General features: G+C 38.5%; 1 protein-coding gene and 6 non-coding genes across 9 annotated transcripts; 1 reads left to right on the top strand and 6 right to left on the bottom strand.

Moving 5' to 3' along the window:
- Positions 1-83: 83 nt before the first annotated feature.
- On the top strand, positions 84-27,801 carry LARP7 (La ribonucleoprotein domain family member 7). 3 transcript variants are annotated; one of them, XM_420643.8, is made up of 13 exons: positions 84-257; positions 4,028-4,236; positions 5,700-5,800; positions 5,910-5,993; positions 8,860-9,024; positions 9,610-9,718; positions 11,358-11,732; positions 12,481-12,616; positions 15,304-15,461; positions 16,224-16,342; positions 18,820-18,979; positions 21,435-21,526; positions 27,381-27,801. In XM_420643.8, exons 1-13 carry the CDS (start codon positions 103-105, stop codon positions 27,459-27,461), a joined length of 1,944 nt encoding a protein of 647 aa, XP_420643.5. In that variant the 5' UTR covers positions 84-102; the 3' UTR covers positions 27,462-27,801. The 3 variants fall into 3 exon arrangements, with proteins under 3 accessions (XP_420643.5, XP_004936003.2, XP_040555329.1); XM_004935946.5 differs by lacking the exon at positions 84-257 and adding an exon at positions 398-762; XM_040699395.2 differs by lacking the exon at positions 84-257 and having other exon boundaries at positions 4,222-5,183.
- MIR367 (microRNA 367) lies at positions 13,103-13,175 on the bottom strand. The gene has a single exon (NR_031559.1). It is a non-coding gene; the product is annotated as a microRNA 367 (primary transcript).
- MIR302D (microRNA 302d) lies at positions 13,243-13,311 on the bottom strand. Its single transcript, NR_031549.1, has one exon. It is a non-coding gene; the product is annotated as a microRNA 302d (primary transcript).
- MIR302A (microRNA 302a) lies at positions 13,580-13,646 on the bottom strand. The gene has a single exon (NR_031435.1). It is a non-coding gene; the product is annotated as a microRNA 302a (primary transcript).
- On the bottom strand, positions 13,747-13,827 carry MIR1811 (microRNA 1811). Its single transcript, NR_035313.1, has one exon. It is a non-coding gene; the product is annotated as a microRNA 1811 (primary transcript).
- On the bottom strand, positions 13,885-13,949 carry MIR302C (microRNA 302c). The gene has a single exon (NR_031548.1). It is a non-coding gene; the product is annotated as a microRNA 302c (primary transcript).
- On the bottom strand, positions 14,140-14,211 carry MIR302B (microRNA 302b). The gene has a single exon (NR_031547.1). It is a non-coding gene; the product is annotated as a microRNA 302b (primary transcript).
- Positions 27,802-27,836: the final 35 nt, after the last annotated feature.

Genomic DNA, 27,836 nt, shown 5'->3' with positions numbered 1-27,836 from the left:
CGACGGCGCTGAGGAAAGCCCCACACCTCCCTCCCGCCCCACCCCGCCCGCCGAGAGGAAATCACGTGCGCCCCGCGAGGCGCGGCCGCTCCCACTCCGCACATGCGCGCGTCGCACCGCGGGGCTTTTCTCTCCGAGGGGAACGCGCGTCGCGCTCGCAGTGACGGCTGTCGGGGCAGGGGAGAGGGAGAAGAAGGCGGCCGTGCGAGGCGGGGGGTGCGGCCCAGCGTCCCCGCGGTGACGCCGCCCCGCGGCAGGTCAGTAGCGTGTGGCGGGGGTGACCGTTGGGGGGCGGTTGCGGCGGTGCAAAAAGGGGGCGCTGCCGCCGCAGCACGCATGCGCGGGACGCATCTCGCGGGGCGGGGCGGTGTGGTGCTGCTGGGGGGGGGGGGGACGCGCGCCGGGGCGGCGGTTGTGGTCCTCACCTCAGAGCGTTCCCTCAGCGCGGCGCTGCACTGAGGCGTTCCGCCCGTCCTTAGAGCCACAGTCGGCCCGCACCGCTTATACTCCCCGGGAATAGGTCCCTGTGGCAATGGTTAGGTCACGGCGAGGAAAATCTGCTTCTTTGTTTGAAGAGGGAGAAAGGAGGCGAGGCTCTCTGCGGTGCCTCCGGGGCAGCCGCTAACGGGGCATCGGCGCGTCTTGTTCTGCATGTGCCCCCTTACCTCTGCCTGCTGCTCCCGCGGCTCTTCTGCTCCACCTCCGTAAATAAACCAGTCCACACATCCGGGAGAAAAGCACCGTAATATAACGGCTTCTCAGGTAAAAGAGCTGCCCCGGCTCACCGGAGAACGGGTTGCAAGGAAGGAGCGTAAGGAGTGAGAGGAGAGCTGACGCTCCCCCGCTCTGGTCCCCGTGAGGGGAGAGGCTGAGCGCGGCAGGACCGCCGTGTGTGCCGGTCCCAGGCGCAGCCCGCGCCGAGTTCTGTGACAGCTGTCATACGCCTCCGGTGTCACTCTCAAAGGTGGTATTGGTTTCGTTCCTTGAACTGGTGAAGACGCTGCAGGATCTGTTTTATAGTTCATGAAGCAAGCTGTGCGGGTCTTCGTGTGATAGCTTCTGGCCTTTGTCGGGTCATTTTCTGTAGGTTCAAGTTACAGGGTAGGAAATGAATTCAGAGAGGTGCAGCTCTGCTTTTGTGCGTAGCAAAGAATGCCCAAGGCAGTCTGCAGAGTACATCTCTGAAAGCAGTTAGAGGTGTGCTGATAGCTTATGTTGTTTATTTTGTCCAGAAGAGGAATTATTGTCACTTACTATATGGAAACATTCATAGTATAAAGCACATTTCATATGATTCCTCCCCTGATCCCTCCTTTTCCCACCTTGATACTTAAAGGCCCACAGTAAGCAAGCAAGCAAGCTTTGAGATCAGTGCTTGATATCACAGAAGCAGAAGCTTTACAACTTGACCCCTATTCCGTTCACTCTTTGTATGATGGATGTTGTCACACTTCTCTAGGTGTCCTTGTAACAGTAGAAGTTAAATTAGGAATTTGCCTTTGTGCAATTTAGCACCAGTATAATTTAAGATTTGCCTTCTAAAAGTATGTAAGTATGTCCTCACAGATTTGTGTGAACCCATATCATTTTGATTTACATCATCTTTCTTCTAGCTTTTTTATTCCCCCTTCCTTTGAGTTATCTCTCCTTTTCTTGGTTCCTCTCTTGCACATACAGACACTGATAACGTAATTTCATTTGAGGAAAGCTAACAGTTGTAGCTGTTTCGTTTTAATAGACTGAAATCTCGACTTCAGCTTTTACTTTCTTCTGATTTGTGTTGTTTGAGGGAACAGTGCTTGCAGTTGTGAGGCTGGCAGTGTGATAGCTGGCAAGGTAACACAAACGTGGACTGCCTTACACCTTGACATTGCAGCTTTTATTTCCGTGCTGAGATCTGCGAGATGAATTGCACACTGAAAGAATACCAGTGAAAAAGCAAGTGCCATGAGTTAGCGGTATGCTTTCCTATCAACAGAATTTTCTTAAATGCTGAGTTTCAATCTCAGTGAACTCTCAGGTGTATTTCACTACTGAAAGTAAGGCTGTATACGGATTGTAGTAATAGATTCATAGCTGACATTTTCTCTGGCTCCGGGCTCCTCAAAGCCACGTTTGCAAAGCTTTAATCCTGAAGCAGCGCCTAAAAGTGGGTATGGGGGTGGAGGAGAAGCAACACAGAGCAGAATACAGCTTGTAGCTGTTTGTGTTTCCCGAGTGACTCAAAATGTATGAAATGCTTTAGATGGTTTCTTAAAATAAAGCTTTTCTGTACATAAGCCGTGTTTGTTATATGTTAGTGGGGTCAAAAATATCGTTCAACTAAAGAAAATATCCTGTAATGGTGTAACTCACTGCAGCTTTCAGCTAAGTGATATATTGTGCTGATAATTAATGTAAGTTGCTGAAGGGCTCGAATGTAGCTTGAACTTCAGCTGGGAGTTCTACCTGGCTTATCTTTTCAAGGTAATTGCCCTTTCACTGTCCTTGAGTGGTCAGCTCACAGCAGGGAGAGAAACTGATATCCGGCTAAGGAGGCGCGATTTGCACAATAATTTGAAGACCATTTCCATTGTTGTCCTGTCAGATGTCAGCTTCCTCTCTGATGGCTGTACTTGTGTTCCCTTATGTTCCGTACGGAGAGCTGAAAAGTCTTTCAAATGATGATTTCCATATTAATCACTTTATTTTTTGTGTTAATTTTATTTTTAAAAGCTGTCTGCTTTTGCCAGTATTGCTTTGTTTGGCTTGAATAAAGTACTCTGGTGACTGGCATTTTTCTAGGATGACTGCATACCTCCAGTGAACTGAAACATGGGGCAAAAAAAGGTGAATTGATGTATCTAAAAACTGTGATATTTTTTCAAAGTAAAGCTGCAAATTCAAGTCACTTTGCTATAGTTTAGTCCTTTCCTGTGGGGACTTGATTCCGAAGTTCCTACAGAACTTGGTTTGCCATTAGAATCAGTGACTCTTGGTGAAGGAATCCCCAACAAAAGAAAGGTGTTTAAGTGTAGCACTTAGTGAATGGCACCTGGACTTACAAGAACGATGGGAATTGTATTTTGCAGTAAAGATTAACAGATGCTTCTCATTTGGAAATCTTACCGTATGTTCTTGCAGTGAGCCCATCTGCAGCTGTGTGTTAAAGTAACCTGTTTGCAAACACTGGGTTTACAATGTATGCCTGCTGAGTGTTGTCATTTGGGCCAGCCCGTTCAGAAGTTGCCTAGATAACCTAGCTTTTTTTTTCATCCTACTTTGCCTTCTACATAAAAGGGTAGCTTCTGTGTTGTAATTCTTGGCGTTGTTTTTTTCCTTTTTTAATTTTTTTGTACTGAGACACTTGGGAAGGCATAAAGATCAAGTGATTTCTGTCCTTTTTCAACTCTAAGAAAATGTATTTACTGGGGGGCAAAGATCTACTTTTAGATGGATTTTGTAAGCTCCCCTTAACAGGTTGTTTCCTTCTCTGCTAACGAGGAATTTGCGGTATTGAAGGACATTTAATTACCTCCACAAGTACTTCAAATAATTCAGTAACATATTTGCTAATAGCCTTGCTTTTCTGGCAGTGCATGAAAACAGTTGAAACTGTAGATGTCATGACTTGCTGAAATTCAAAAGCTTTAGTAGTCTAAGGGAGAAAGCGGGCTGCTCATGAAGCATTCTGGGTTAACACAGTAGCACAAATTTTCAATGGAAAGCCTGTGGTTTGGTACCAACCAGCCTGCAGTGAATTGCTGTGGCTAGAGAGCATTGCAAGGAGCTGTGAGACTTGGGGTTCAGCTTAGTCTTCACCACACATTTATTCTGTGACCTGAAGTTTCTCACCTTCTCTGTACTTCATATTTTTCTATGCTGCACGGTATTGAATGGCACATGTTATTATAGGACATGTATAAAGTTAAGTTCCTGAACGCGTAATAAGATTTCTGAAAATTACTGTGTGGAAGTGCAGAGTTTGTTCCATACCATAACAGTACTTTGATCTTCTCAAAGGTTGTATTTAACTTTTGATTGACAGAATGACGGGGATGGAGACTGAAGCTGCAAGAGACAAAGCCATGGAAGAGGAAAGCACTGAACAGAAGAAAGAGAGGGAGAAGAAGAAGAGGTCGAGGGTTAAACAGGTGCTTGCAGATATAGCTAAACAGGTGGATTTCTGGTTTGGCGATGTTAATCTCCACAAAGATAGATTTCTTCGAGAACAAATAGAAAAGTCCAGAGATGGATGTAAGTTTGTATTAATTGCATGTCAGTAAACAGATATGATTTTAATTTTCTTCTTTGCTATATTGCAGGTGATGTTACCATTTATTTTTAGGTGCATGTCTGCTTGTCTGGAAGAAAGCAGTTGTATACTGGAAATCAACATTAGAACTTGTTAATAGTTTTTTGAAACTATATATCTTTTTTGCTTTCCTTTACTACCAGCTGTAGAAGTAAGTTAGAGGCATCTGCAACAGTTGTAGTGACTGTTTGAGGGACCTGAATTGATTTTTTTTAAATTATTTTTCGTATAATTAATAGCATAAGCAAACAAACAAGGGTCATTATTTCCCTTAGATGTACAGTACTTGAATTGTAGGATAGATGTATGTAGGAATAAAAATGTCACTTGTGCAGTTTGATATATTTTGTTCCTCTCTCTTGGACAAATTTGATATGTGAGAGATCGTACATTTGCTTTTATTGGGGCTTTTATAGGCCTCTTTCCTGCTGACAAGTTTTGACATGGTTCATTTGACTTCAGATTAGGAGATGAAGCTTGATTTTTGGTACTACTCGACACATTCTGAAGCAGAAGTTAACTAACACATTAGCTGCATTAACAAGTTTGCTTTTTGCTTTAAAAATAGTAAATTTGTGGTTTAGATGATCTATCAGCATATTTGCTCAATAAATTGTGTTACTCCAGATGGACTACGTCAATTGTGCTGTATCTATAGAGACAGGCAGTCCTTTTCCAGCAAAAGAAATAATGTATTTCTGATTCCATACATGTTCTTACTTTGTTTTCTTAAGGACTCCATACTTGTTTGAAGTATAAATCATTAGTCCATCTGTGTTGTGTGAGAAGTCTAATCTTCATATCACTTGTTTGAGTCCTCAATTGTATTGAACTTCAAGTCATTTTTTAAAAAGGAAAAGTGTTCAGTGGAACAGTCTTTACATTTTCTGTGAGTATTAGAGTTTGGATATCTTCAACAATTTTTAACTAAGACTAATACTGCATAATTTTCTGTTCAGATGTTAGCAGGATGACTCATCTCCTCTGAAGTAAAAGCAGAGGCTCTTCTGTGTTGGAAAGGCTAGGTTAGACGCTCAGTTTTGTCCTTGAAGGAGAAAACATGTTTTCAATGCAAATTATTTTTGTACTGTAAATGTATATCAGAAAGGCTTTTTCTTCCGTTCTTTTCAAGGACAATTGCCATTTGGAAGGTAAAGGGAAGATAGAAATTCCTTTGATAGATTGGCTCAAAATGTTAAATATAGGATTTCTTGAACCTTGAATTCTGACGGTGACAATTTTCTGTAAATCCTCATCAGTCTGCAGTGTGGTTGCATGCTGTAGTTATGACTTGCACATTCTTTTCATGGGAATTCTAGCTTGTTCTTAATGTCTGGTTATTACACAGAAGTAGGGCTTTCTAGATTGCATTGATTTCATCATGTGCTCCTTTTTTTCTCCTCAGATGTTGACATATCACTTCTTGTTTCCTTCAACAAAATGAAAAAATTGACTACTGATGGAAAATTGATAGCGCGGGCAGTTAAAAGTTCATCTGTTGTAGAGGTGAGTGTTTAATATTTCACTCTTGTGTTTGCTGCAATTAGATTAGTAGTTGTAGTGGAACTGATGTAGTCAGTCTTACAGCAAATGCTTTTTTCTGGTTAAATTCTAGTTGGATTTAGAAGGAACTAGGATTAGAAGGCGCCGGCCACTGGGTGAACGACCAAAGGATGTGGATAGTCGTACCGTCTATGTGGTAAGGTTGTACATGTTTTATAAGCCTCATGTCTGACAGAGCACTTTATTTCCAGCTATAGCAACTACCTTAAACTTACATTCTTGCTGCAAAGTCTTTTGGAGTGCAAAAACTGCTGTACATTTTTTAAAGCTGTAATATGATTGCAAATTATTATAGTAATAAGAATGACACATGCAACAAAGCAACCACATAATCTTACCAAAGTTAGAAGTTGGATTTTCTTTGACAAGATCATTGATTTAGTATAGGGAACACAGGATTTTCTTCTCAAAAAAAAAAAAAAAGAAAAGGCAGTGCAAAGGGGAGAGATGCACTATAGATGCACTGAACTTGTTATGATGAGGATCTTAGATTAGGCTTAATATATACTTCCAGTGCAATAAAGATTGTTTTGGAAATATCTGCACATTGATATTTTTGTTAGCACAGAGGGCAGGGGCTGACTACTACTGCTTGTGCAGAGTAAAGGAAGTAAAGAGAAAGGAGGTGATCACTGCCAGAGACCAGGGCAAGAAAGGAGTGGGGTTAGTGTGGTATGCTGTCTTCTAGCACTGTCTTGATTTAAAATGCTGAGCAAAGAGCTGTTTCATATCCTAGCATGGAAATGGTGTTTTCATCCATATTTTACTTCTTTCCCTGGGCTTTTACAATTAGTGTTGTTAGAGGAGTAACTGTGGTACCAGTAAATATTTATGAAGTACATTAATGTAGTCAAATCTTTATAATAATAGTTTTATCAAACAGCAGGTGCTGAAGACAGTCAGGCATGCTTCATAAAATATAGTCTGTTTAAAAAATCTGTTATAGTTATCTGTTACTGTGCTTCTGGTTTTGTTGCACTTAGCATTATTTTAGTTGCAGGATTTACCTAAGTGAGCTAATCTTATGTTAAGGTTGTTTGAATATTCCTACTAGCATAATGTGGCAACCTTACTAGTTAAATGATTCACTAACGTAAATGAAAATAGCTTATGCTGCATCTCAACATGATATTTTAGACCTCAGAATAGGTCTACTAGTGTTGTATTGTTGAGCCACTTATGTGATAATGAGAAAGGAGATCTGATGGTTATTTAAAAGTCTTATTTAAGTCTTGTGCATTTTTAATAGAACTGAAGCCAGTATTAAGACCTTCAAACGATCTTTTTGTGGCTATTGCAATTTAGGTTTATTCCCATAGCTGTTAGCAGCTAGGTCTTCCTGCACTTAGTAATTTCAAGCAGGCGCCAAACTTCTTGTGTTGAAGATGAGTAATAATCGTGTCCAAAATGCCAGCCCATCCAGGGAAATAGAAATTGGCTTACTGTGGTCACCGAGTTCTTTAACAAAAACTCAGAAAAGCTTGCCACTTGTTTGAAGTGCCATCTGCCAGTCATGGTAGTTCTCTGGTGTGATGACAGGAACTTCTCAGATGCTTCTTCTGCATAATTTTCAGAGAAAATATTTCAATTTATTGAGTGATATAACCTAACTACATAGCTAATTGGGTTTTCTTTAATTTTAACTTTTTCTGTAAGACCAAAATAGGTGATTTGTGTTTTGTAATTTAGTCAATTCATAGAAATCTTATTTGGAGAACATGCAGCAATTCAGTATCCTCTCCTTACCACCAAAATAGGTATGGAGTTGCTTTGTTGTTAGATTTTTTTTTTTTGGAAAGGGGAAGAGGGGCACTGTTTGTGGGTTTTTTTTCACGTTTTAAAAGACTAGTGTGTGAGATGCCCACCCTTTATTTTGTTAGTTAATGTGGCTTAACAGTTTTGTAATGACTTCTTTAAGTCATTTAACTCATTAAGCCATGAGGGGGAGCAGTGATCCTTTAAGGAACAGTGACTTCATTAGTTTGCATTTTCAAGAATTTTTATTTATTTGAGGACTTTTATCATAACAAAGAAATTTAATAAATCCCATAAGCTTCTCATAATATTTTTCAAGTTTGAAAGCTTATGAGATGAGCAGAATACAAAAATAATATATTTTAAAGTATGTCAAAAGTAAAGAAAGTCACTAATCAGAAGATAATTTCAAAGAATTATAGCTTTTCAATATTACACCAAAACCATAACGACATGTTTTTCTCAAGCAGGCAAAGTTCATACAAAGTTTTCTACCCGAATACAATAATAAAATTTCTTAGAGCTTTTAGTTCAGTAAATTGTAATGGAAAAAAAAAAATGAAGGATTGGTTACTTTATTTAGGCATGAATATGGGAGTATGGTTCTTAAACTGTTCAACTGAATCTCTTTAGGAACTGATGCAACAGTGTCATGGTTTTATGGTTTTATACAGAATATTTCTTTGGTAAGTAATGGAAAACTTAGGAACTGAGGCGTAGCATCTGCATGCTGCTAAAATGTGTTGCTATATTAAAAAGCTTGTAGACTTAAAACCAATTTGAGTTGTACCTCTTTAATGACCTGCAAGAATTAAATTGTGTGATACCTGAGTTATCAACAAGATGAAACAAACAAACAAAATCTTGTGCTCTACGTTGACTAGTTTGAGACAGTACAGTGTTATGCTTACTCAGATCTTAACTGGACAGAGATGGTTTATCTTCCAACAATGCAGTGACATGTGAGGCCTTGGTGTTTCTGCCAAGGGAAGTCGATGAACCTGTTTAATTCAGTGCAAATTATTCGTTAAGATTAAGTGAATGGATAGAGATCCATTTTCAGATCATTGTCTTTACTGTCTGAATGTTATGCCTCCTGACAGGAATATTTACTGAAATCAAGTATTTTTTTTAACGTTACATCAAATATGTTTTTTGTGAAGAATTCTAATTAGAGGTAGTAAACCATCTGATAAAATGACGCTGAGAAAATATTGAGAAAACAAGATTTCTTTTTCTTTTAATAGGAGCTTCTTCCCAAAAATGTCAATCACAGTTGGATTGAGAGGGTGTTTGGGAAGTGTGGCAATGTAGTTTATGTCAGCATACCCCGGTATAAATCTACTGGTGATCCAAAGGGATTTGCTTTTGTTGAATTTGAAACTAAAGAGCAAGCAGAAAAAGCTATTGAGGTGAGTAATGGCGCCTCTCGTCTGTCAACATTCTTCCTGTTTGTGTGTCAGTGATATGGACATAGCCTTCACATACAGAAATTCCTAAAATATCATAACTGAAATCCTGAACTCTTTCCCTCAGAATTTTGCAGTCAATCCCATAAATCCTTAAAGTTGTAAATTCTGTTATTTGGAGATTTAATAGAGTTGTGGAGGGAGGGAAGGGAGGGGGAAGCATTGAACAGATTTTGTTGGCTAGCATTGGCATCTTTTTACAGACTTAGATCTCCGTAACAGTAGAATGGCTTACTAAATTTCTTGACATAAGCATACTTGCACCAAGCTAACTGTCTGTAAATATGCATTTGAAACTTGAAAAGCATGTATGTTTCAATATCATAATGGTGACAGAGGCACAAATATGTCACACTAATGATGTGAAATAAGTGAGCTCTGAACTTCTCCAAAGTCATGGAGGGCTTCATTTTTCTTAAATGAACATTGATCTGCTGGTTTTAACTTGAATGGGGATTCCTTGCTTTAAAAAAAAAAAAAAAAAGTGGACTTTTAAAATTAATTGGTGGATTTCATTTTGTTTTTAAGTTTCTGAATAATCCTCCCGAAGAAGCACCGCGGAAACCCGGGATGTTCCCCAAAACAGTAAAGAATAAGCCTGTCCCTACACTGAATACAAGTAACAGCAGCGTAGTGGGTAAGTGTTAAGTTGGTAGGATAAAGCCTAAATGTTTTGTGTTTCAGCCTCTGAAGAGTTTTGAAGTGATTGCTGTTGTTACAATCTAATCTCACATTTCTTAACCTTGAAGAAATAAATATGCTTGTTTTAGTGCTGCTTTTGTAGACCAATGTAGGCTTAAAATGGAATTGTAAAATTCAAATGTGGGAGGATTCTGCTTTTTTTGTTTTCCTGCTTGATAAGGAGTTAAGTATCTTTTTTTTCCCCCTCTTGCCAGCTACCATCATTAGTCATTGTTATGCCAGCAGAACAGCTTTCAGACGATAGGATTATCTAAGCACTTAGCACTAGCAAAAGGCAAATCGGAGATATTGTGTTAGTAATATTTAGTATTGAAAAGAAAGGTACAGACACCAGACGAAGATTATTTTTGAACTTCAGTGCCATTTACATAAGCTTGTGATCATCTGACATCATAGCAAACCTTGTGCTATTTTTCATTCCTCACTGAAATTCTCAGTGAGAGAACTTTATAAACTGTTTTTACGATTTTCCTCTTTGAAACTCTTGAGCAGAGCAGCCTATAGCAGAATGAACTTTTTACAGCTTACTTAATAATTCACTTGACATGATCCAAAAATGTTCACATAAACCTTGAGGATATTACTAAGAAGAATCATGAATTCACAGTTAAGTACATTTCCAATAAAAAATAGCCACTGTAATTTATGAAGCTGCCTAACAAGGTCATGCTCTAACTCTGATTCACTGAATCATTTTTCATCTTTGTTTCTGATGGCCTAATCAGAAGGCCATAGTCTAGGCCTTCCTAGACTTCAGGAAACTTCCTATGTTTTTCTCAAGCCTACTGATGAGTTGTGTTCCTCATTATTGTCACTGATTCTTTGTTATACTATTAGAGCAGTTAAGACTAAAAATATCAAAGGAAAAAAAAAACTCCTTTTAAACAATCACAGAATATCAGGGATTGGAAGGGACCTTGAAAGATCATCTAGTCCAGTCCCCCTGCTGGAGCAGGAGCACGTAGATCAGGTCACACAGGAACTATGCTTTAAACCCCTATAAAGGATGTTCATAATGCTCCATACTGCATCCTACCCACAACAGTTTTGAAGCAAGTATTGTGAACAAAATGCATTTTTTTCCTACTGTTTAAGTTAGCATAATTTAATGGACAGCTAGTTTTATAGGGACACTTTGTTGAGTAACTCCTTTTTCTGGGAGTATAAATCAGTGGTCTTTTTTTTTGTTAGTTTGTCTTTGGCTGTCCTGGGAGCTGGTGTCTACTCAAAGACAAAAGGCAATAACGTAACGTCTTAACTCCTTTCTTCTCAATTTGAAAACAGGTATTTTGGGGAAACCTGTAGTCAAACTGCATGTGTGACAAGATTTTTTTCCATTTTGTAAGACCATGTGTTCTTTAGTTTTTTTTATTCTGCTTAGAATGCCTGGGAGGGACTTTGGGACAGTATATTGCATCTTACCTGTATAGCTAGAGATGGTAGAGGCAGACTCCTACTTAGCATCGCAGAGTAGCATGACCAGTGGTATAACTACTGTTTACTTGAGTCAGTTAATCTAACCCAGTTCTTAGTAATTAGCAGTTGTAAATATGTATATATTTTTTTTTACATAGAGGAGAAGAAAAAGAAGAAAAAAAAGAAATCCAAAATTAAGAAAGAAGGCAGTGTACAGGCAGCTGTAGAGGCAAAGGAATCTAATGTGAACACTACAACAGAGCAAGCACCCAAGTCAAAAAGGCACAGAACCTCATCGGAATGTTCAGAAATGGGGGGAACTGAGGTTCACAGACAGCTCTCAAAAAGAGAGAAAAGAAAATGGGACAGATCAGAAAGCTCAGAAGTACCTGTGGAAAGCAGGCCAGGAAAGAGAAAAAGAAGTAGCTCTGGAGATGGTGAGACATCAGTTGCAAAAGTCAAGAAAACTGTTCAGAAGGATGAAGTTCATCCTGTAAAAGAGGAAACAACAGAAGCTCCAAAAGATTCTAATGGTAAATTCACATGTCTTTTTTTTTTTTCCTATCATTTATATGATGAGTAGTTGAAATGCAGATGTAATCTGTTACAGATGAATGGTAGGCTTGGGAATGAGGGGAAGGTAGGCTTGGGAATGAGGGGAAGGTTTAGGATAGATAGGTAAATTGCTAACCTTGTGGATGGAAGGCAGCTTTTTGCTGCAGTCTAATCATTGTAACACAAATATGTTAAGAAACCAACTGTTGAAGGCTAGCTAGTAAGTTTATCAAATGGGTAACGTTCAAACTGGTAGATTGCTTGAGTCAGTAGGTAAAAATTGGTGTAGTGGAGACAGAACAAGGTCAGTTTATGAATATTTGGGATTTTCTGCTGTTGAAATTTAACCTGATAAGGGGTCATTTCAAGGAGATAACCCTACAGGGAGGATAGGGAAGATCTTTTTTAACACTGAAGAAGGTAAATCTCAGAAATAAAAATGGTTCAAAGAAGTTCACTATTCACTGAAGATAAAGCATGGATTAAACCTAGACAAATGGTGGTGATAGTATAATAATGTCGATATGAAAGGAAACTGATGGTCTCAGTTTCTTAGAAGAGATAAGGAAAAAAGGTCAGTAGATGGGATTAAAAAGCTGCATTGCAGGAATAATCCAGTAGAGATCTCAGCTAGGAAACTAACTAGAAAATAAGTAATGGTGTGGGGGGGTAAACTTTGCAGTTCTGCCTCTGTACTAAACTTTTTATTTTGGGTTTTTGATTTAGAAGTTCCTCTGGAAGATGATAAAGATGGCGATAAAAAAGACACATCCCTTTCAAAATCTAAAAGAAAACATAAGAAAAAACACAAAGAAAGACACAAGATGGGTGAAGAAGTTATTCCACTCAGAGTACTCTCAAAGTAGGTTTAATATGTGGCGTACTACCACAGTCTTTTTGGTTATGAGCAGAGTTTGTGATGGTGTAACCACTAGCCCAAGCCTAAGTGAAAGAACATGGGTTAGATTTCAACTCACTGGTTTTGGTTTCCTTTGGTTGAAACACCTTCCCAGTGTTGGAACTTCAGGTTAAAATTACACCTCATAATGTTTAGCTATCTGCATTTGGGTGAGTCTTGGCCCCTAAAGTTTTGTAGCAGGGGTAACCTTTTTGCCCTGTAAATGTGTTTGAGTATTGTAATTTTAAAATGTTCAGTTAACATGAGTTCTGCCTTGGTGAAGGAAATAGTTTCACATGTGTTTTTATTGAATGCTGAAATATTGCACATTTTATAAGTAATCTGTATATACAAGATTTTATACAAGGGCTTGTCCAAGGCTTATGCGAGTTTTTACACAATGCTTGTGGAAGAAGAAATTAGTGTGCAACTCGGTGTGCATGTCTTACAGTCCATCACCATTGCTAAAGTGCAATTCCAATTTTTATACAACAGAGTTGCATGTTAGCAACAGTATTAGCCTGTAGCCGAGAAGGATGAAAACCAGAATTTTGAAAACCTATTCCTCTTCGGTTGGGTTTCAGGAGACACCACAACTAAAACATGGAAGCACTTACTTTTTCAGGTGTCCAGCAAGTACCTCCATGTTAAAGTTGAGGGGGTCCTTGCCGTCTGTATTACTACTAGGATACTTAATTCTGTTCTGCATGCAAGGCTTTTATGTCCAGTGCTGAGCAGTGCTGATATATAGAAACAGGATGGAAAACAAAGTAACTTGTCTAGAGACATTGTGGTACAAACATTGTGAAGCCCCACACTCCCTCCCCGGTAACATAGAAACCAAGAAGGATGTTCTTCAAAAACCAAAAAGAAATTGTTCTTCTGTTCCAACATCCAGTTAAGTTTCCAGTTGAGAAAAAGGATTCACCATCACTAAAACATGGAAGCACTTTCTTTTCAGAACAAAGCAAGCACATCCACATTTAAGTTGTGGGGAACCTTAAGTAGAGAGACCACATTTCTTTCTGTAAAAGAAGCTAGAAAATTACTGTAACAATGCCATCAAATCATGCAACTAAATGATAGTTTAAAAAGCCAACATTGGTTATTTCAGCGCTGGGTGCACGCTAAGTGAAGATCTCCATGCACCCAGCGCTGCAATAAACCATGTCAGCGCTGCGTTGTAATGCTTCTTTCTCCTCTTAGAAAAATGTTTCAGACATTAGGATCCACCACCACTGAAACATGGAAGCACTTACTTTTGTAGGCAGCAGGTACCTCCATGTTAAAGCGGAGGAAGTCCTTTGAAAATCCTTCTGAACCTTACTGTAGGTTCTGTAACTGTCTTGGTCCTTATCTGCTGCTTTCAGCCAAAAATCTCTTTGCCCAAGTCAAGTAATCTTGTGGGAAGAAAAATCAAGCAATCTTGGGGGGACCAAAATAGGAATAAAGTCGTGGACGGCATTTCAGAATTGAGAACAGGATTCACCTCTACTAAAACATGGAAGCACTTACTTTTGTAAAATCACAGAAAGCACCTCCATGTTAAAGTAAAAGGGGTCCACAAAAAAAAAAGTTATCAACGGTGCTCGTCTTCTTCCACCAGCATCCTGAGAATAGTGCAAATACAAAGAAATAAGTTTTAAATTTTAGCGAAGTAAAAGAAAATCAGAAGAGAATAAGCATTGTAAATACTTGCCTGACTCATTCCCCACAGTCTGCTCTTCTTTCGAGACAAGCTAACAAGTAACTCCTTGTGCTTGTATTTATACCATACCTTGCCATGGAATGGTGTTGCCTTTTTATCTCAACGAATCATTACGTGGGTCTTTTGTTATTTTAATGTCTGCTCTGTTGAGAATGTATGATCCTGGGTGAGTCTGGATGCTTTTTTTGAAGTATACAGTTGTCAATGTTAACAGCTAAAACCATTACCACAAGATATCCTCCTCTTTAAAAATCCTCTATCAGCTTGTTTGATAGTACAGATTAGGGTAACAATGAGTCGTTCTCACAGTGGCACTATAGGCATTGTGTTTCTGTGGAGCAAAGCTCTAGCTGTTTGCAGAAACATCTCCATGTTAAATGTATGTAAATATATAAATTGCTTCCATGTGGTGGTATTTTTTAAGCAGAGTGCATTTGAATAGTAAGGAATGTTCTTATCTCAGTAGGTTTCTTGGAGAGTTTAACCAGTTGTTGATTTTCGATCAATGATTTTTCTAGAAAGTAAATGACTGATTCTTAATATAGTGACACAGAAGTGGTTTCACTGAACTAATTCGGTGAATTCAGAGTTCACTGTCTCTGAATTAACTCTGAATTTGCCTTTGCCTTTGCGCTCTGTAGTTCCAGCAGAATACAGTTTACTGCTGTTCTAAATGTTTTCTGAATGTGCAATGAATTTGAGTCACTCTACAAATGAGGTTAATCTTGTTTTGACTTGCTTGAAATACTAAAAGCTAAAGCAAAATTAAAAATGCAGATATTGACAAAGCTGAAGGTGAGCAAACTGTGAGGAGTCTTCTAATAGGAAAGATCTACACCGCTTGCCAAGTTTAGTTTAAGCCATCATAGTCAGATTTGTCTGAGTTTCTTAACATTATTTTTGTTATTACAATTGACATACCTCTCCTGTGTCCTCTTTACAGAACTGAATGGATGGATTTGAAGCAAGAATATTTGGCTCTTCAAAAAGCCAGCATGGCCTCCTTAAAGAAAACCATGTCCCAAATCAAACCTGAGCCCGTGGGAGAGATGGAAACGAATAGTTGTGCACCAAAAAATCTTCAGTGTAAAAATGGCGAATGTAACTGTTCTTCATTTTCTTCTTATATGGTTAAAGAGTGCTTAAGTCGTTGGTCCTCCAGAAACATAGAAAAATAAAACTTATTTTCCTATAACGCAGGTGTTTTTTCTGAATGTCAAGCTTCCATCATTTAGATTGGGTTAGGACTAAGGAATTTTGTAACAAAACAAGTGGTGTAAGAACACTCCAGTTTCACTTGTTAAACAAAGATTTTTATATATATATAAATATATATATATATTTAGGTAATTGTAATTCGAAAAGCCTTGTAGAAATACATCAAGAATGAGTTTCTTGATGTAACATTGGCCTGTGTTATTTAACCACCCCTTCTGAGTCGTACGAAACTATTACTCTGAGGCATTCAGAAATGCCTTACAATGGGGTTTGATCAGGTTTATAGCTAGAAGTAAAGTTGTATGTTTTTCTGAAATAGGATTGCTTTCTTCCCCCCGTATCCTCTTTCTTTTCCTGTTCACTAACTTTGATAACAGACCTGTCACTTACTTTAAATCACTCTTGAATTCAGGATTTGATTATTAATTGTGATGAATAGAATAAAAAATATTCTTGAGTGCTTGTGGAGCTACAATTTTTTTCTTAAACATAATGACTTCAGTGAAGAATCTGGATGCATGATTTTAAAATATGTACTTTTTTCATTTCTGTGTACATCACGTTGCTTATGTGTTTTTGTAGAGACTTTTGCTTGTCAAACTGATAAATGTGAAATTTCTTCTCTCCTTTTTTCAAATTGATCAGCCACCAGTGAAGATGGTGCCCCTCCTGTCAAGGCTAACACAATGGGGCCCCAGTTTGTGAGTGGAGTAATTGTGAAGATCATTAGCACAGAGCCCCTGCCGGGCAGGAAGCAGATCAAGGTAATGCCTTTGTAACCTCAGGGTAGCTGTTAGCCTTTCCTTACAGTGCCCCCCAAATGTTTGAATATGGAATACCATTTAAACAAGTTGTAGTGATATTTTTTTGTTTGCTTGCCTGTAGCTGTGTACAGATACCTCTCTAGTACATGTTAATGGAAGATTTTAGGGTGGCAAAATAGGGTGAAGAGAATGTTTCAAACAAAATGTAGCCTTTTGAGTGCTTCAACCAAGTCTGAAAGTAATGGCAAAAATAAATAATGCTCTGGAGGATGAGTAGTTGTCACCTCTACCTCCAGCCCTTCTTGTTCTTTGTTTTCATTTGCAGCGTGAAAAATGTGGCTAATATTATATTGTTAAAAGTAAATCACTGCTAAGACCTATCTTCCTTCTCAAGAAGAGGAGCTTGATGTTGATGGATGTACCTTATTCTGTATGTAATTGTGCCACTAATTTTGGTAGGAAACAAATTAAGGAATCCATAGTGGTAAATTGTTTTGTGGTGGTTTGTTTTGTTTTCTTGGTTTTTTAACCATTAAGAGTAATTTGGGGTTAAGAAAATGTATTTTGTATGAGAAAGTAGTCTTTTGGTTTTAACTTGTTAGAATAAATATGCAGACCACATATAATGAAAATGGATCCAAACACAAGTTCTGAGGTAGCTTACTATACTGCTTAGATATCTAAGAGTACTTCGTTTGAAATCACTTTCTACTTGCAAGTGTGTGAAGTTGAGTATGCGTATAAATATTAGCAATATTTGAAGGGTATTTTCTACTGGAAACAAATTGATGATACACGAGGTTTCAATTTAATCAGTCTTATCTGCCTTGGTATTTGTAGGCAGTCACCTGAATGCTGGAGGCACTGAGACGATGTGGTAGTTGTCATTGTAACGTTTAAGGCCAGTTCAGTTTGACTGCAGAATATATTTTAGAGTTGAGTTTGTGTTGCCACGTAACACTGTGGTCAGGTAGGGGAAGCTCATTTTCAGCTACTGCTGAAATTATAAACGTCAAGTCTGGTATTTCTAGATAATTCAAATTAAGTTATTGTCTTTAGTTTAAGGGAAACATTTCAGGAAAATGAAAATAAAGACAAGATAAGATTGGGGTGGCCTTTGCTGCTGTTAATAATTGCTGTGGTTTCCAAAATAAGACATAATATTTTACAATATGTCACCAAGCAAATGAGGAGGTTTTTTTAGGAAGAAATACAATTGTAAAATACAACTGTAGTTGGTGGAAACAACAATCTGTAGGATGCTTCAGCTGTTCCTCAGGTTGGCAGTGGAAGCTGCAAACTATACTTGATGCTCCCAGGCTGACTTGTGGCTATACCAGTTGCTTCTATGAAATGTATAACACTTCAGCAAAAGCCTTTACTTTGCCTGTACACCTGGTCTGTCATTGCTACAGCACTGCTGCCACCAGACAGTGCATTTAGGTTTTTTCATAGTAAATTTCCAGCATTTAACTGTATTTCTTCTTGTATGACAGGCATAGGAAACTTCCACACACCTGAAAGATCTTTTCAGAGCAACTTTGATATTTTAATTTTTTGCTGTACTACCTCCATTTGCTCCCCTGTTTCTCAGAGATTACCAATTACGGTGTGTTGTGTGAGTCCTTAATTGTTTCTTTATAACTATGACTTTGAGTTACCAGAATCAAGACTGAAAAGTAGTTTTGGTTCTCAAATGATCCCAACAATTTTGGTACTGAATTTTGTTTTGCTCTGAGGTTGTGCTTTGTAGTGGATGGGGTTAAAAGCAAGTCATTCTTGAACAGTAGCGACTTGAGCTGCCTGCTGTGAACAAAATGGACTAGGAATGTGTGGCTTTAGTTAATTTCCCTAACAGCAGGTATTACAAGTGAAGTACTTCATCTGAAAGAGCATGTGTGACTCTTCCTCCCTCAGCTATTACTGAAAATTTTCAGGCAGAGGTCAGTTCATAAAGAAAGGAAGGGCTGGTTTTCTTTACTTTTCAGATTAATCTGCCTTGAAGGAGCTTGCATGTGTGGATTTCATGTGTAGGAAGACACTGAATATTTTTCTGTTGGAATGACACTTTTCAGTATCACAGCACACTTTATTTTCTTTTTAAGCAATGTCAGTACAGATGTAGTATTGAAACAAAATGGACATTAATTAGTGTTCCATTAGTCAAAATTGTTCTTAGGAAAAAAAATCTGTAGGAATTACTGCTTAAAATAGTTCTCGGGAGCACAATGAGAGGTTAATAGATGTATTGAAGTTACGGGCTCATCATTCTGAACTCTGTAATATCCTTATGAAAATATATTGACTCAAAACTATCAGACAAGTGATTTTTTTAATTATGAAAACTGTTACTACTTTCTACCTCATATGCTTTTATGAAAATATGAGTGATGTTCTACAAATTGTATGGTCAAAATAGCCACTCTTCTGTACTCTGAAGTCTGTTTCATGGTCTGTGTTCTCACACGCCCTGATAGGATGCCTTGGCAATGCTGGCTGATGTTGCTTATGTTGACATGCTAGAGGGAGACACAGAATGCCATGTCCGTTTTAATACTCCTGAGGATGCGCAGACGGTCATGAAATCTCACAAAGACCTGCAGATAAAAAACAACTGGAAATACGAAATTCTCACTGGTAAGTCTTGCTGCTTGTTTGTTGTTTTCTGTGGTTTATTTATTACCGTTTTTTTTTAATAGTGGAAGGAGACAATTTAAATATATATGTTTTACAGCTTCAGAGACTGACTATAGCTCATATCCTTTATGTATACCATGTAGTATTGCGGTGGCTCTATGAATAAGATTTTAAGTCTCTTTGTAGCTGTGGAACAGACTGATTTTTATTAATTATATATTGTGTATTTGTTTCCTTTAAATCTTAATTTTAATGGAATTAGTAAAACAGTGAACGTTCTTAAGCTACTGTTTAGAGCGAAGTAATTGCTTTACTTGCTCTGATTGCTTTAATTCTGTTCTATTGAGATTGATTTCATCACTTCTATAGATCTGGACTATAGAATGTAAAGCACATTTTGGCCTTAGGACTATAACCTTCTGACTGACAAGAATTTAAAATGAAAGATACCAAACCCTCAGCAAGGTTATGCTTTAACAACTGCTTTCTAATCAATCTTTTTTTAGGAGATTGAATACCTTATGCCAGGGTAATGCTTTTAAAAATATATTTACACTAAAACTTTTACTGGTTTATTTATGAGATTTGCTGTAATGTATTTTTTTTGTCCTGCAGTTACTCTGGTGTTGTAAATTAGTTTTAGATTGAAATATTTTTCTGTGCGTAGAAAAGCATCTTCATGTAAGTGAAGAGCAGGAGAAAGGGATGGGAAGTTGAGAGTTGTGTCAAACTTGATTACTGAGTTCATACTTTTTAATTCTAAACACTAAACATCTAAAATGTACCAAAACAAACAAAAGAACTGTACAGATGAGTTTATCTTGTCTACGTGTTTAAATGTCATTATATACCTGCATAGAGCCTTATGGGGTCCAGTTCCGTGCATGCGTAGATGTAAACCCACATAAAAGGACAATTACAGAAGAAATAACTGCAAAGAAAGCGTTAAATTTCTTAATACTATCAGAGTTAACGTTTAGGCTTGGTGAATGCTGCTAATGTCACACTGAGATTATTTGTCCTCCAGAGTTGTGTTCCAGAAATAAAAATAAATATATATATATATTATATGCTACGATTTTGTATTTTTTTTTCCTTACATGAAAGAGCACAGTGGTAGATTGGCAGTAGGTAAACACTACATTATAGGATCGTTCCATTCATAGTTTTAATTTTTGTTTTCCCCCACAACCTGGTTCATTGAAATGAGAATGGAAGGGCTTTTGAGGAATGCAAAAGGCTGAGTAAGGACTTCGGCTTTTCCTGGTGGTGTAGAGGTGAACATGATGAATAACAATAGGGAATATTTAATGCTCCCTGCTACTTCAGAGGCAGAAGTTCTCCTAGTAATATTTGATTTAATAAAACTTCTGTCTATGCTTTTCTTCTGACAACATATTTAAGCATATGTGATGATGTTTTGGAATTGTGATTGAATGTACATAAAATGCACTTAAAATATATGTAAAATTGCTTATCAGAATTCGATAATTTCTGCCGAAACCCTTTCCAAGATGACCTGAAGGCTTCCCCATAACTGATGGTTTCTCATGAGACCATATGGCATTTCACCATGAAACTCCTCTTGTGATAGTTGCAGTTCACACCAGAAGAAACAATGGCAAACTGCTTATTTTACTGCAAAACGCTCACTGAAGAAAACTGCTAAACTATTTCTGCTCCTTTTCTATCTTCTGAAACTACCCACGCAATCTATAGTTTGCTTCTCACAGTTTGGCAAAGCCAAATCATTGTCATTTTTACAGTTATTTTTTGATAGCCCACTCAAACAAATCAGATTAAGTACATCAGTGGATTATAGGGCCTCTGAGTACTGTGGTTACGTTAGTGAAAAATGAGCTCCTCCTGCCAGTTATGTGTATAGAGTCGTGTTTGCTTATTTCTTCAGTTCTTTCTGTTAAGCTTGTAAAGATACTTGCTCAGGAAAACCTAGCTACCTTGCCAATCCAGTCCTGAAGTTAATAAAGTTTTTGTAGTACCTTAGATTAAGGTCTTTTCCAGGCCTACAGAACACAGGCCCTTGTGTCACCTTGAAATTTCTTTAGACAGTCTTTCTTTACTTTGTTCACCCAAGTGTGTTGATCAGATGTTGCAGGGCACCCTTCTATATAGGCTGGCTTGTTTAGCAATAGGAATCGGATTCATAAAGACTAATGGGGGAAAAATAGTTGAAGGCTACATTGTTAGTCAGTTGATCTGTTTTGAAACCAATTTTGCAATAAGCAGAAAGAGTGGGTTTTGTTTGCTGTCCTAATAAAAATAAATATGTATGTTTTAATTCAGAATTCTGTTTCTTAGTACAACTGATGTTAGGTTTGCCTAATGAGTTCTTTTATGTGGGGTTACCTGAGTTAGAATTTTACCAGCACAGACACCATGTTGTTATATCAAATACCTGTTCTCACACACTACTACGCTAACTTGATTTTTCAAGGTGATAATGAACAACGTTACTGGCAGAAGATTTTAGTGGACAGACAAGCTAAACTTAACCAGCCTCGAGAAAAGAAGCGGGGTACTGAAAAGGTAACGTATGTTTGTTTGCTCTTTCCTTCCCTTCAGACAACTGTAGTTGAAAACTATCTGCTTTTTCAGAATCTTTGGCTCTGTAATTAGTCAAGGAAGATCACCTTCTACCTACTTTGCAGCATGGTTTTACAGCCACAAAGTATGTAGCTGACCTAGTCCAGTTGCCAAATGCAAGGATTCTCTTTGTGGGTTCAACTTTTTCTCATCTCCATAACTAATTACATGAAATTAATTTGTAAGCTGATTTCTCCTTTAAAAACTCCTCTGGGTGAGCTAATTATAAAGCTGTATTTTATTCACTCTAGGTTTTTTGTCTAGTGCAATAAGCAACAGTTCATTAGAACAAAACCTTTTCTCACAACCATTTATACAGCATTTAGCGTAGAATTCTGTGCTATGGTGAAAGATGGTGTGAGCGTAGTGTAATCCTGAATCTATGCAGAACTGTTTTGTATGTTCCAATCCAGACAAATCCATGTACTGCTACCACCATCTGTAGCTAAACAGCTTCCAAACCAAAACTGTCTCACATCTGGTAAGCTTGGAGCACACCTAAGGTGCTTGAATCTGGTTGTTCTAACTGTCAAACAGCTTAATCCTACTAACTGTAGCACTGCAGTACAGTTTTATTCAGTGCTCATTTGTTGTTTTCTTCCTACCTTGACCTTATTGTGCCCATCAGACTGTAGTGTTGAGAGAGTGTTGCAGTGAACTTGGCAGGGATAGCCTCAACTCCTGCCCGTGAAAGATACTTCCGGGCATGAAGGGTTCTTTATCAAGGAGTTTGACCTTTCACCCTACAGAGAGGGGCCAAATGGTATTTCACGAATGTTTTTTTGCTAGGTTTACTCAGCACATCTGTTGTAGATAAGGCTTCCGAGTTGGCTTTAACCTCAGTTTTTGTCACTGCTTACAAAACTTAAAAATCATCTGACCTTGTTTTACAGTGCCTATATAGACTTGCACACAAGTTCTGTTTCCAAGATGCCACGTTAATGCACACAGTACTGAGTTTCGTAGTCGTTCCATATAATTGGGAAGACATATTGCATTTACCTTTTAAAAAAAAGCCAACACAATTACAGTCTTTCCAAGCTGTACTTGGATTCTTTAAACGTACTTCAGATCTCAGTTCAGATCAAACGTACGACAGATCTCAGATTATGAATGTAGTCCTCTTAATAACAGATGTGCACAACATATTTTTCCAGAACAACTGATTTGATTTTCTGAATGCATAAGAGACGCCTTTGAATCTCAGCCGTTACTCCTTAATAGAAGCTGTATCAGACTCTGTGCACGTGAAAAGGAAAGTTTCAGAGTTTTTTGAGTACTGCCAGTTTTAGATTTTTTAAACGATTTTTTTTAGATTTTTTTTAAACGAGTCCTTATTTTAAGAAAGAAAATGCGTTTTGCCAGTGACTTGTTTTTTTACTTCATCTGTAGGTGTCCTGCTCTCATGATTCTAGTTCTTCATCTTTTTGACGATTGGTATTTGTTGACCAAACTGGTGTAAAGTGGCCAGTAATGCGCCTTATTTAGGCTTGCAAATATAAACTGTCTCAGTTCTGCTTAACAATAGCAGCAGCAGGGATGCAAACTCCTGCTCCTCCCCCTTACCCATCACCTTACAATGCTGGGAGGTGTTAACTTCAAAGCTTAGCAAATGCTGTTTAAATGCTAACTCTGTTAAGCAAGACATCAGGAAAAGAATGTCTAGCTCTAGTCAAAAGCTTTTAACCCTTTATTTACGTTTTTGCAGCTTGTATTCCAGGAAAAGGTAGTACAAGAAAAAAAGCACAGTATTGCTTTATTCATTAGTATGGAAGGATTTTCAACGTAAAATATTACAAATGTAGTCCCACGTTTGTTCATTCAAAGATCACGGTAAAAGCAAATAAAATGTATGCATACATATACAGCTCAATGTGCCATTAGTTTATCTACCTTATGAAGATATGCTCTTTTTAGGATCTTTTTTTAGTCCCTTGCAAGTTGTTTTTTTTTTTTTTTTTTAAGATGAGCACTTAACTGTTACAGCTCTGTTGGAGACAATACCTTTATAGATAACTATTTGAATTAGTGTTTAAAGCTTAAAAGGCTTGCCATAATTTGTGACTGATATCTAGCCACCCTTTGGTATATGGGAGAATTAAAAGGTATCCAGTGTCAGTATTGAGATGAACCCTTCTTTTTATAATTTGTCTTTGCTTGCTTCTTCTAGCTCTTCCAAATCTGCACTTTAGCCTATTGTTCAATTACGTGATAAACAACTTGAAGTGATAAAGACTGGAAATCTTGTCAGAAATGCTTCTTTAGGGCAGTACTAGTTAAAGCAAATCTTAAGCAATTAGTGTATAGCTTTAGACTCCATAGCTTGATAAGAAGTTGTCTGCTCACAAAGAAAGAAGTGCTGTAAGCTTTTGGCCTGGGTGCTTGACTTCTGTGGGATTGGAAGTTATCTTACGCTTTGTACACTTTTTACACAGAGGGTAAGAATGAAGTTCAAGAGGAAGGGAGTGATGAAAGAAGTGAAAGGCATTTGAGGAGGAAGTGAGAATTTGGTGCTAGTGAAGGGAGGAATAATTTGCAGAATAAATGGGAAAGGGGGATAGTAGAGAACAGTGGGAATGCTTGGGCACAGCCCATGCTCTTCTTTTTCTCATTATGCTCAGGGGCTGTCTCTGCAAGACTGATTTGTTCCTTGCCTGTGTGCTGGCAGTGGGGGCTAATAGGAGAGGAAGGAAGGACCCCACGCTAGGGCACACATTAAGCCCCTTTCATAGAATCACAGGATAGCTTGGGTTGGAAAGGACTGCAAGCATCATCGGGTTCCAACTCCTCTGCCACAGGCAGATCCACCAACCTGCAAATCTGGTACTAGACCAGGTTGCCCAGGGCCCCATACAGCCTGGTATTCAACACCTCCAGGGATGGAGCATCCACAGCCTCTCTAGGCAGCATGTCCCAGCACGTCACTACTCCCTTGGTAATAAACTTTCCCCTAATGTCCAATCTAAACCTTCCATCCTTGAGGTTAAACCCTTTCTCCCTTGTCCTGTCACTGTCTACCCTTGTAAAAAGTTGATTCCCCTCCTGTTCATAATCTCCTTTTAAATACTGGAAGGTGTCCACGAGGTCACCCTGCAGCCTTCTCTTCTCCAGGCTGAACAAGCCCAGCTCCCCCAGCCTGTCTTCGTAGGGGAGGTGTTCCAATCCTCTGATCATCTTTGTGGCCCTCCTCTGGACCCTCTCCAACAGCTCCCTGTTTTTCTTGTATTGGGGGCTCCAGACCTGGATACAGTACTCCACATGGGGTCTCATGAGGGCAGAGTAGAAAGGGACAATCACTTCCTTATTCCTGCTGGCTACCTCTCTTCTGATGGAGCCCAGGATATCATTGTCTGCTGGAGCTGCAAGAGCACACCGCTGGCTCATGTTCAGTTTTGCATCCACCAGGACCCATATGTCCTTATTCACAGGGCGACTCTCAAGGGGTTCTCCCAGTCTGTAAATGTATCTGTGATTACCCCAACCCAAGTGCAAAACCCTTCCCCTTGCTATGTTGAACCTTACCAGGTTCACAGGGGCCCACCTTTCAAGTTTGTCAAAGTACCTCTGAAAATCATACCATTTCCCTGCATGCTGCTTTACCTGATGTCTGGAAAACCAGGCTGTTCTATGGGACATGAACAGTAGTTCCAATTAGGTGCAACCAATGAGAAATAGGTGCTGGAACTGGATGGATTACTTGAAAACGAGAGTTCTTGAGTCCCTTTTGCAAAAACCTCCATCTCTGAGATGCTGGTATAGAAACATCTGCTGGTCTAAATTGGATGGTTTATATCTTTAAGCTTTTATTCTGTGCTTGTGATTCTCCGTGTAATATATTGAATTAATGATCCATTGTACTCATTCCTTTTTAGAGCTTAAAGAGCCTAGTCCATTCTTTAGTTGCCAGTGAGTAAAAGTAACTCTTGGTTGTATATTTAAATGAACTTTATTTGTGGAGAATGGTTGAGAAAGTAAGTAGTCAAGTAGAATTTGAGCTGTTCCTGCTGTGGAGAATATATTAAGGAGTGCAGACAAGTTACATGCTAGAGGATGAGGGAGGACTGTATCTAACTGTAGTAGTATAATTACATTGCAGCATAGCAAACAGTGCAAAATGGTGCAATATCAGTGTAGTATGATTCCTGACTGCTGTAATCACTGCAGCAGCATACGATGTACTACCATGCTGCGTGCAGGAAGCAATGTCTACAGGGCATAGCTTTGGCTGCAGTCACAGAGGTGAATAGTAAGTAATTTCATTTATACATGAGACTCCTCAAATCAAAGAAACTCTGCGATGGGCTGCCTTCTGCACAGGTTCCCTCCCCTCACCCATGACCTCAGCAGCAGCTGATATTCTCCTAGTCTACATTAGTTATGTTGATGTGGATTTATGCTGGTGCTTCATGGATTTATGTCTAGGTTCACCAGTGCCCCCTGCTTTCTCACCTTTTATCCAGACAAGGAAGTTTGTCTTGTTCCTTATGTTTTTTTCCATTTTGCTCATGTAATGGTTGTTATGAGCTTTTGCTTACATCTAAGGAATCATCCCAGCAAGAATGCTTGCATCTTTGTTTCTGGATGTTATCATGGCATTGGTGCCATGTTAAATAGGCACCGTAGTGCTGTAGGTAAATAGGTGAGTGTTCTAGTATGGGTGCTTGAAAAACAAGTATGTTTTTAAAGTTTGTCTCAGTGTTTTGTTGTCAGCAAGAGTATACAAGAGTACACTTTGTTGTCACAGAGTACCTAAGCTGAAAATCAACAGGTTAGAAATGTTCCTTGGTTAGCTGTGGGAAAAGGGAAGGATGTTCTATGCCAGATTGAAGTTATGTTGCGGGAATCATCTGAACTGATGAGGAGTACCACTTGTCAGGTTAGCAGCATACAGTTGTCCTAAATGATCATCTTCTGCAAAGCAAGAAAGGCTGCCTTTTCAGAAAAGAGTGTGAATTACTGCCATGAGTAAAAGACAGCATGGTCAGAGATAGGAGTTAGAATCACCTGTAATGCTACTGCAGTCAGACAGGGAACTGAGGCAGGCAATTTCAGCGGTATGGCAGTTCAGCTCTTACAGCTTCAAATCGTGTGGAAAAAGTAAAACAAACCCAGATACTGTAGTAATTTCATCAGTCTGCTGTGAAATGCAGCCAGTAACTTACAGATCCCTGGTCAGACGGAGTTGAGTAAGGGGTTCCTAACACCAATATTTCTCCCTACTACATTATTATTCCTTAAGAGTAATTCTCAGCAGAGCTGTGGTGTCTTGTGATGTTTTCCCAGCATGAAGGATGCTCCTCCTTCAGGATTTCAGTATTCTTGTCATTGCTACCTTACTTTAAAAAATGATACAGAAGTCATATGGCTTCTCTGTGTGTGTGTGTCACCTTGTTTATCTTATGTCATCAGTGATAGCATGAATCCTGTAAATGGATATGTTTTTTAATTTCCTGTGTATTATATCATTTTGTGATTTCTTAATGCATAGTTTTGTTCTCTTCAGCCGTGGTGGGAGGAAGAACGACTGGAGTAAAAAAATACTGCACTGTCCAGAAATGGAAGGGATGCCCTATTTTATTTTTGAATGCTCTGAGGCCCTACTGAAGTGTAGCTAATTGGGGCTGCTTTAGCTTTTTGTTGCATGTACAGGTTAGCTCTTCTGTTCAAACAGTATCGTTTTCTTAGAAAATTTGGTAACTCAGTGAATATTACACTCATGATTGCAAAATAGAACTGTAATTTTATTCTCATAATTTTCTTGTAAACCTTCTTCAATATTTTTCATGTTTGTTTTCAGTTGATTGCCAAAGCTGAAAGAATGAGACTTGAAAAGACTCAACAGACAAGTAAACATATTCGCTTCTCTGAAGATAACTAACCAAGGCTGAGTATAGTCTTGAAATTGAACCATGGATTAAAAAAAAGGGGGGGAAAGAAACAAACCAAACCCATCACTGCTTACAGCAATTAAACTGTTTTTAAGAAGGAATCAAAAACCCGTTCATTTGACTCATAATTCTGCAGACGGCAACTATGAACATTACTCCTAATCCCATTTTTGAATAGGCTGAATGTTTACTGCTTCTGAGCCTTTAGGTAGAGCTTTATGGAAAGAAAAAATGTATTAAAAGAGATCTTGCTCTAGTTCACTTTTGGTTTTTTTGTACGTTGAAGTTTTATACACCAGGTTATGAAATAAAATGCTTGAGAAATTTTCAGTTGTGCTTCTCTAATTTGGTGTTTGGACACTATA

Source organism: Gallus gallus, chromosome 4 (assembly GCF_016699485.2).
Source record: "Gallus gallus isolate bGalGal1 chromosome 4, bGalGal1.mat.broiler.GRCg7b, whole genome shotgun sequence".
Lineage (NCBI taxonomy): Eukaryota > Metazoa > Chordata > Aves > Galliformes > Phasianidae > Gallus > Gallus gallus.
This window is presented reverse-complemented; position numbering and strand designations above follow the sequence as displayed.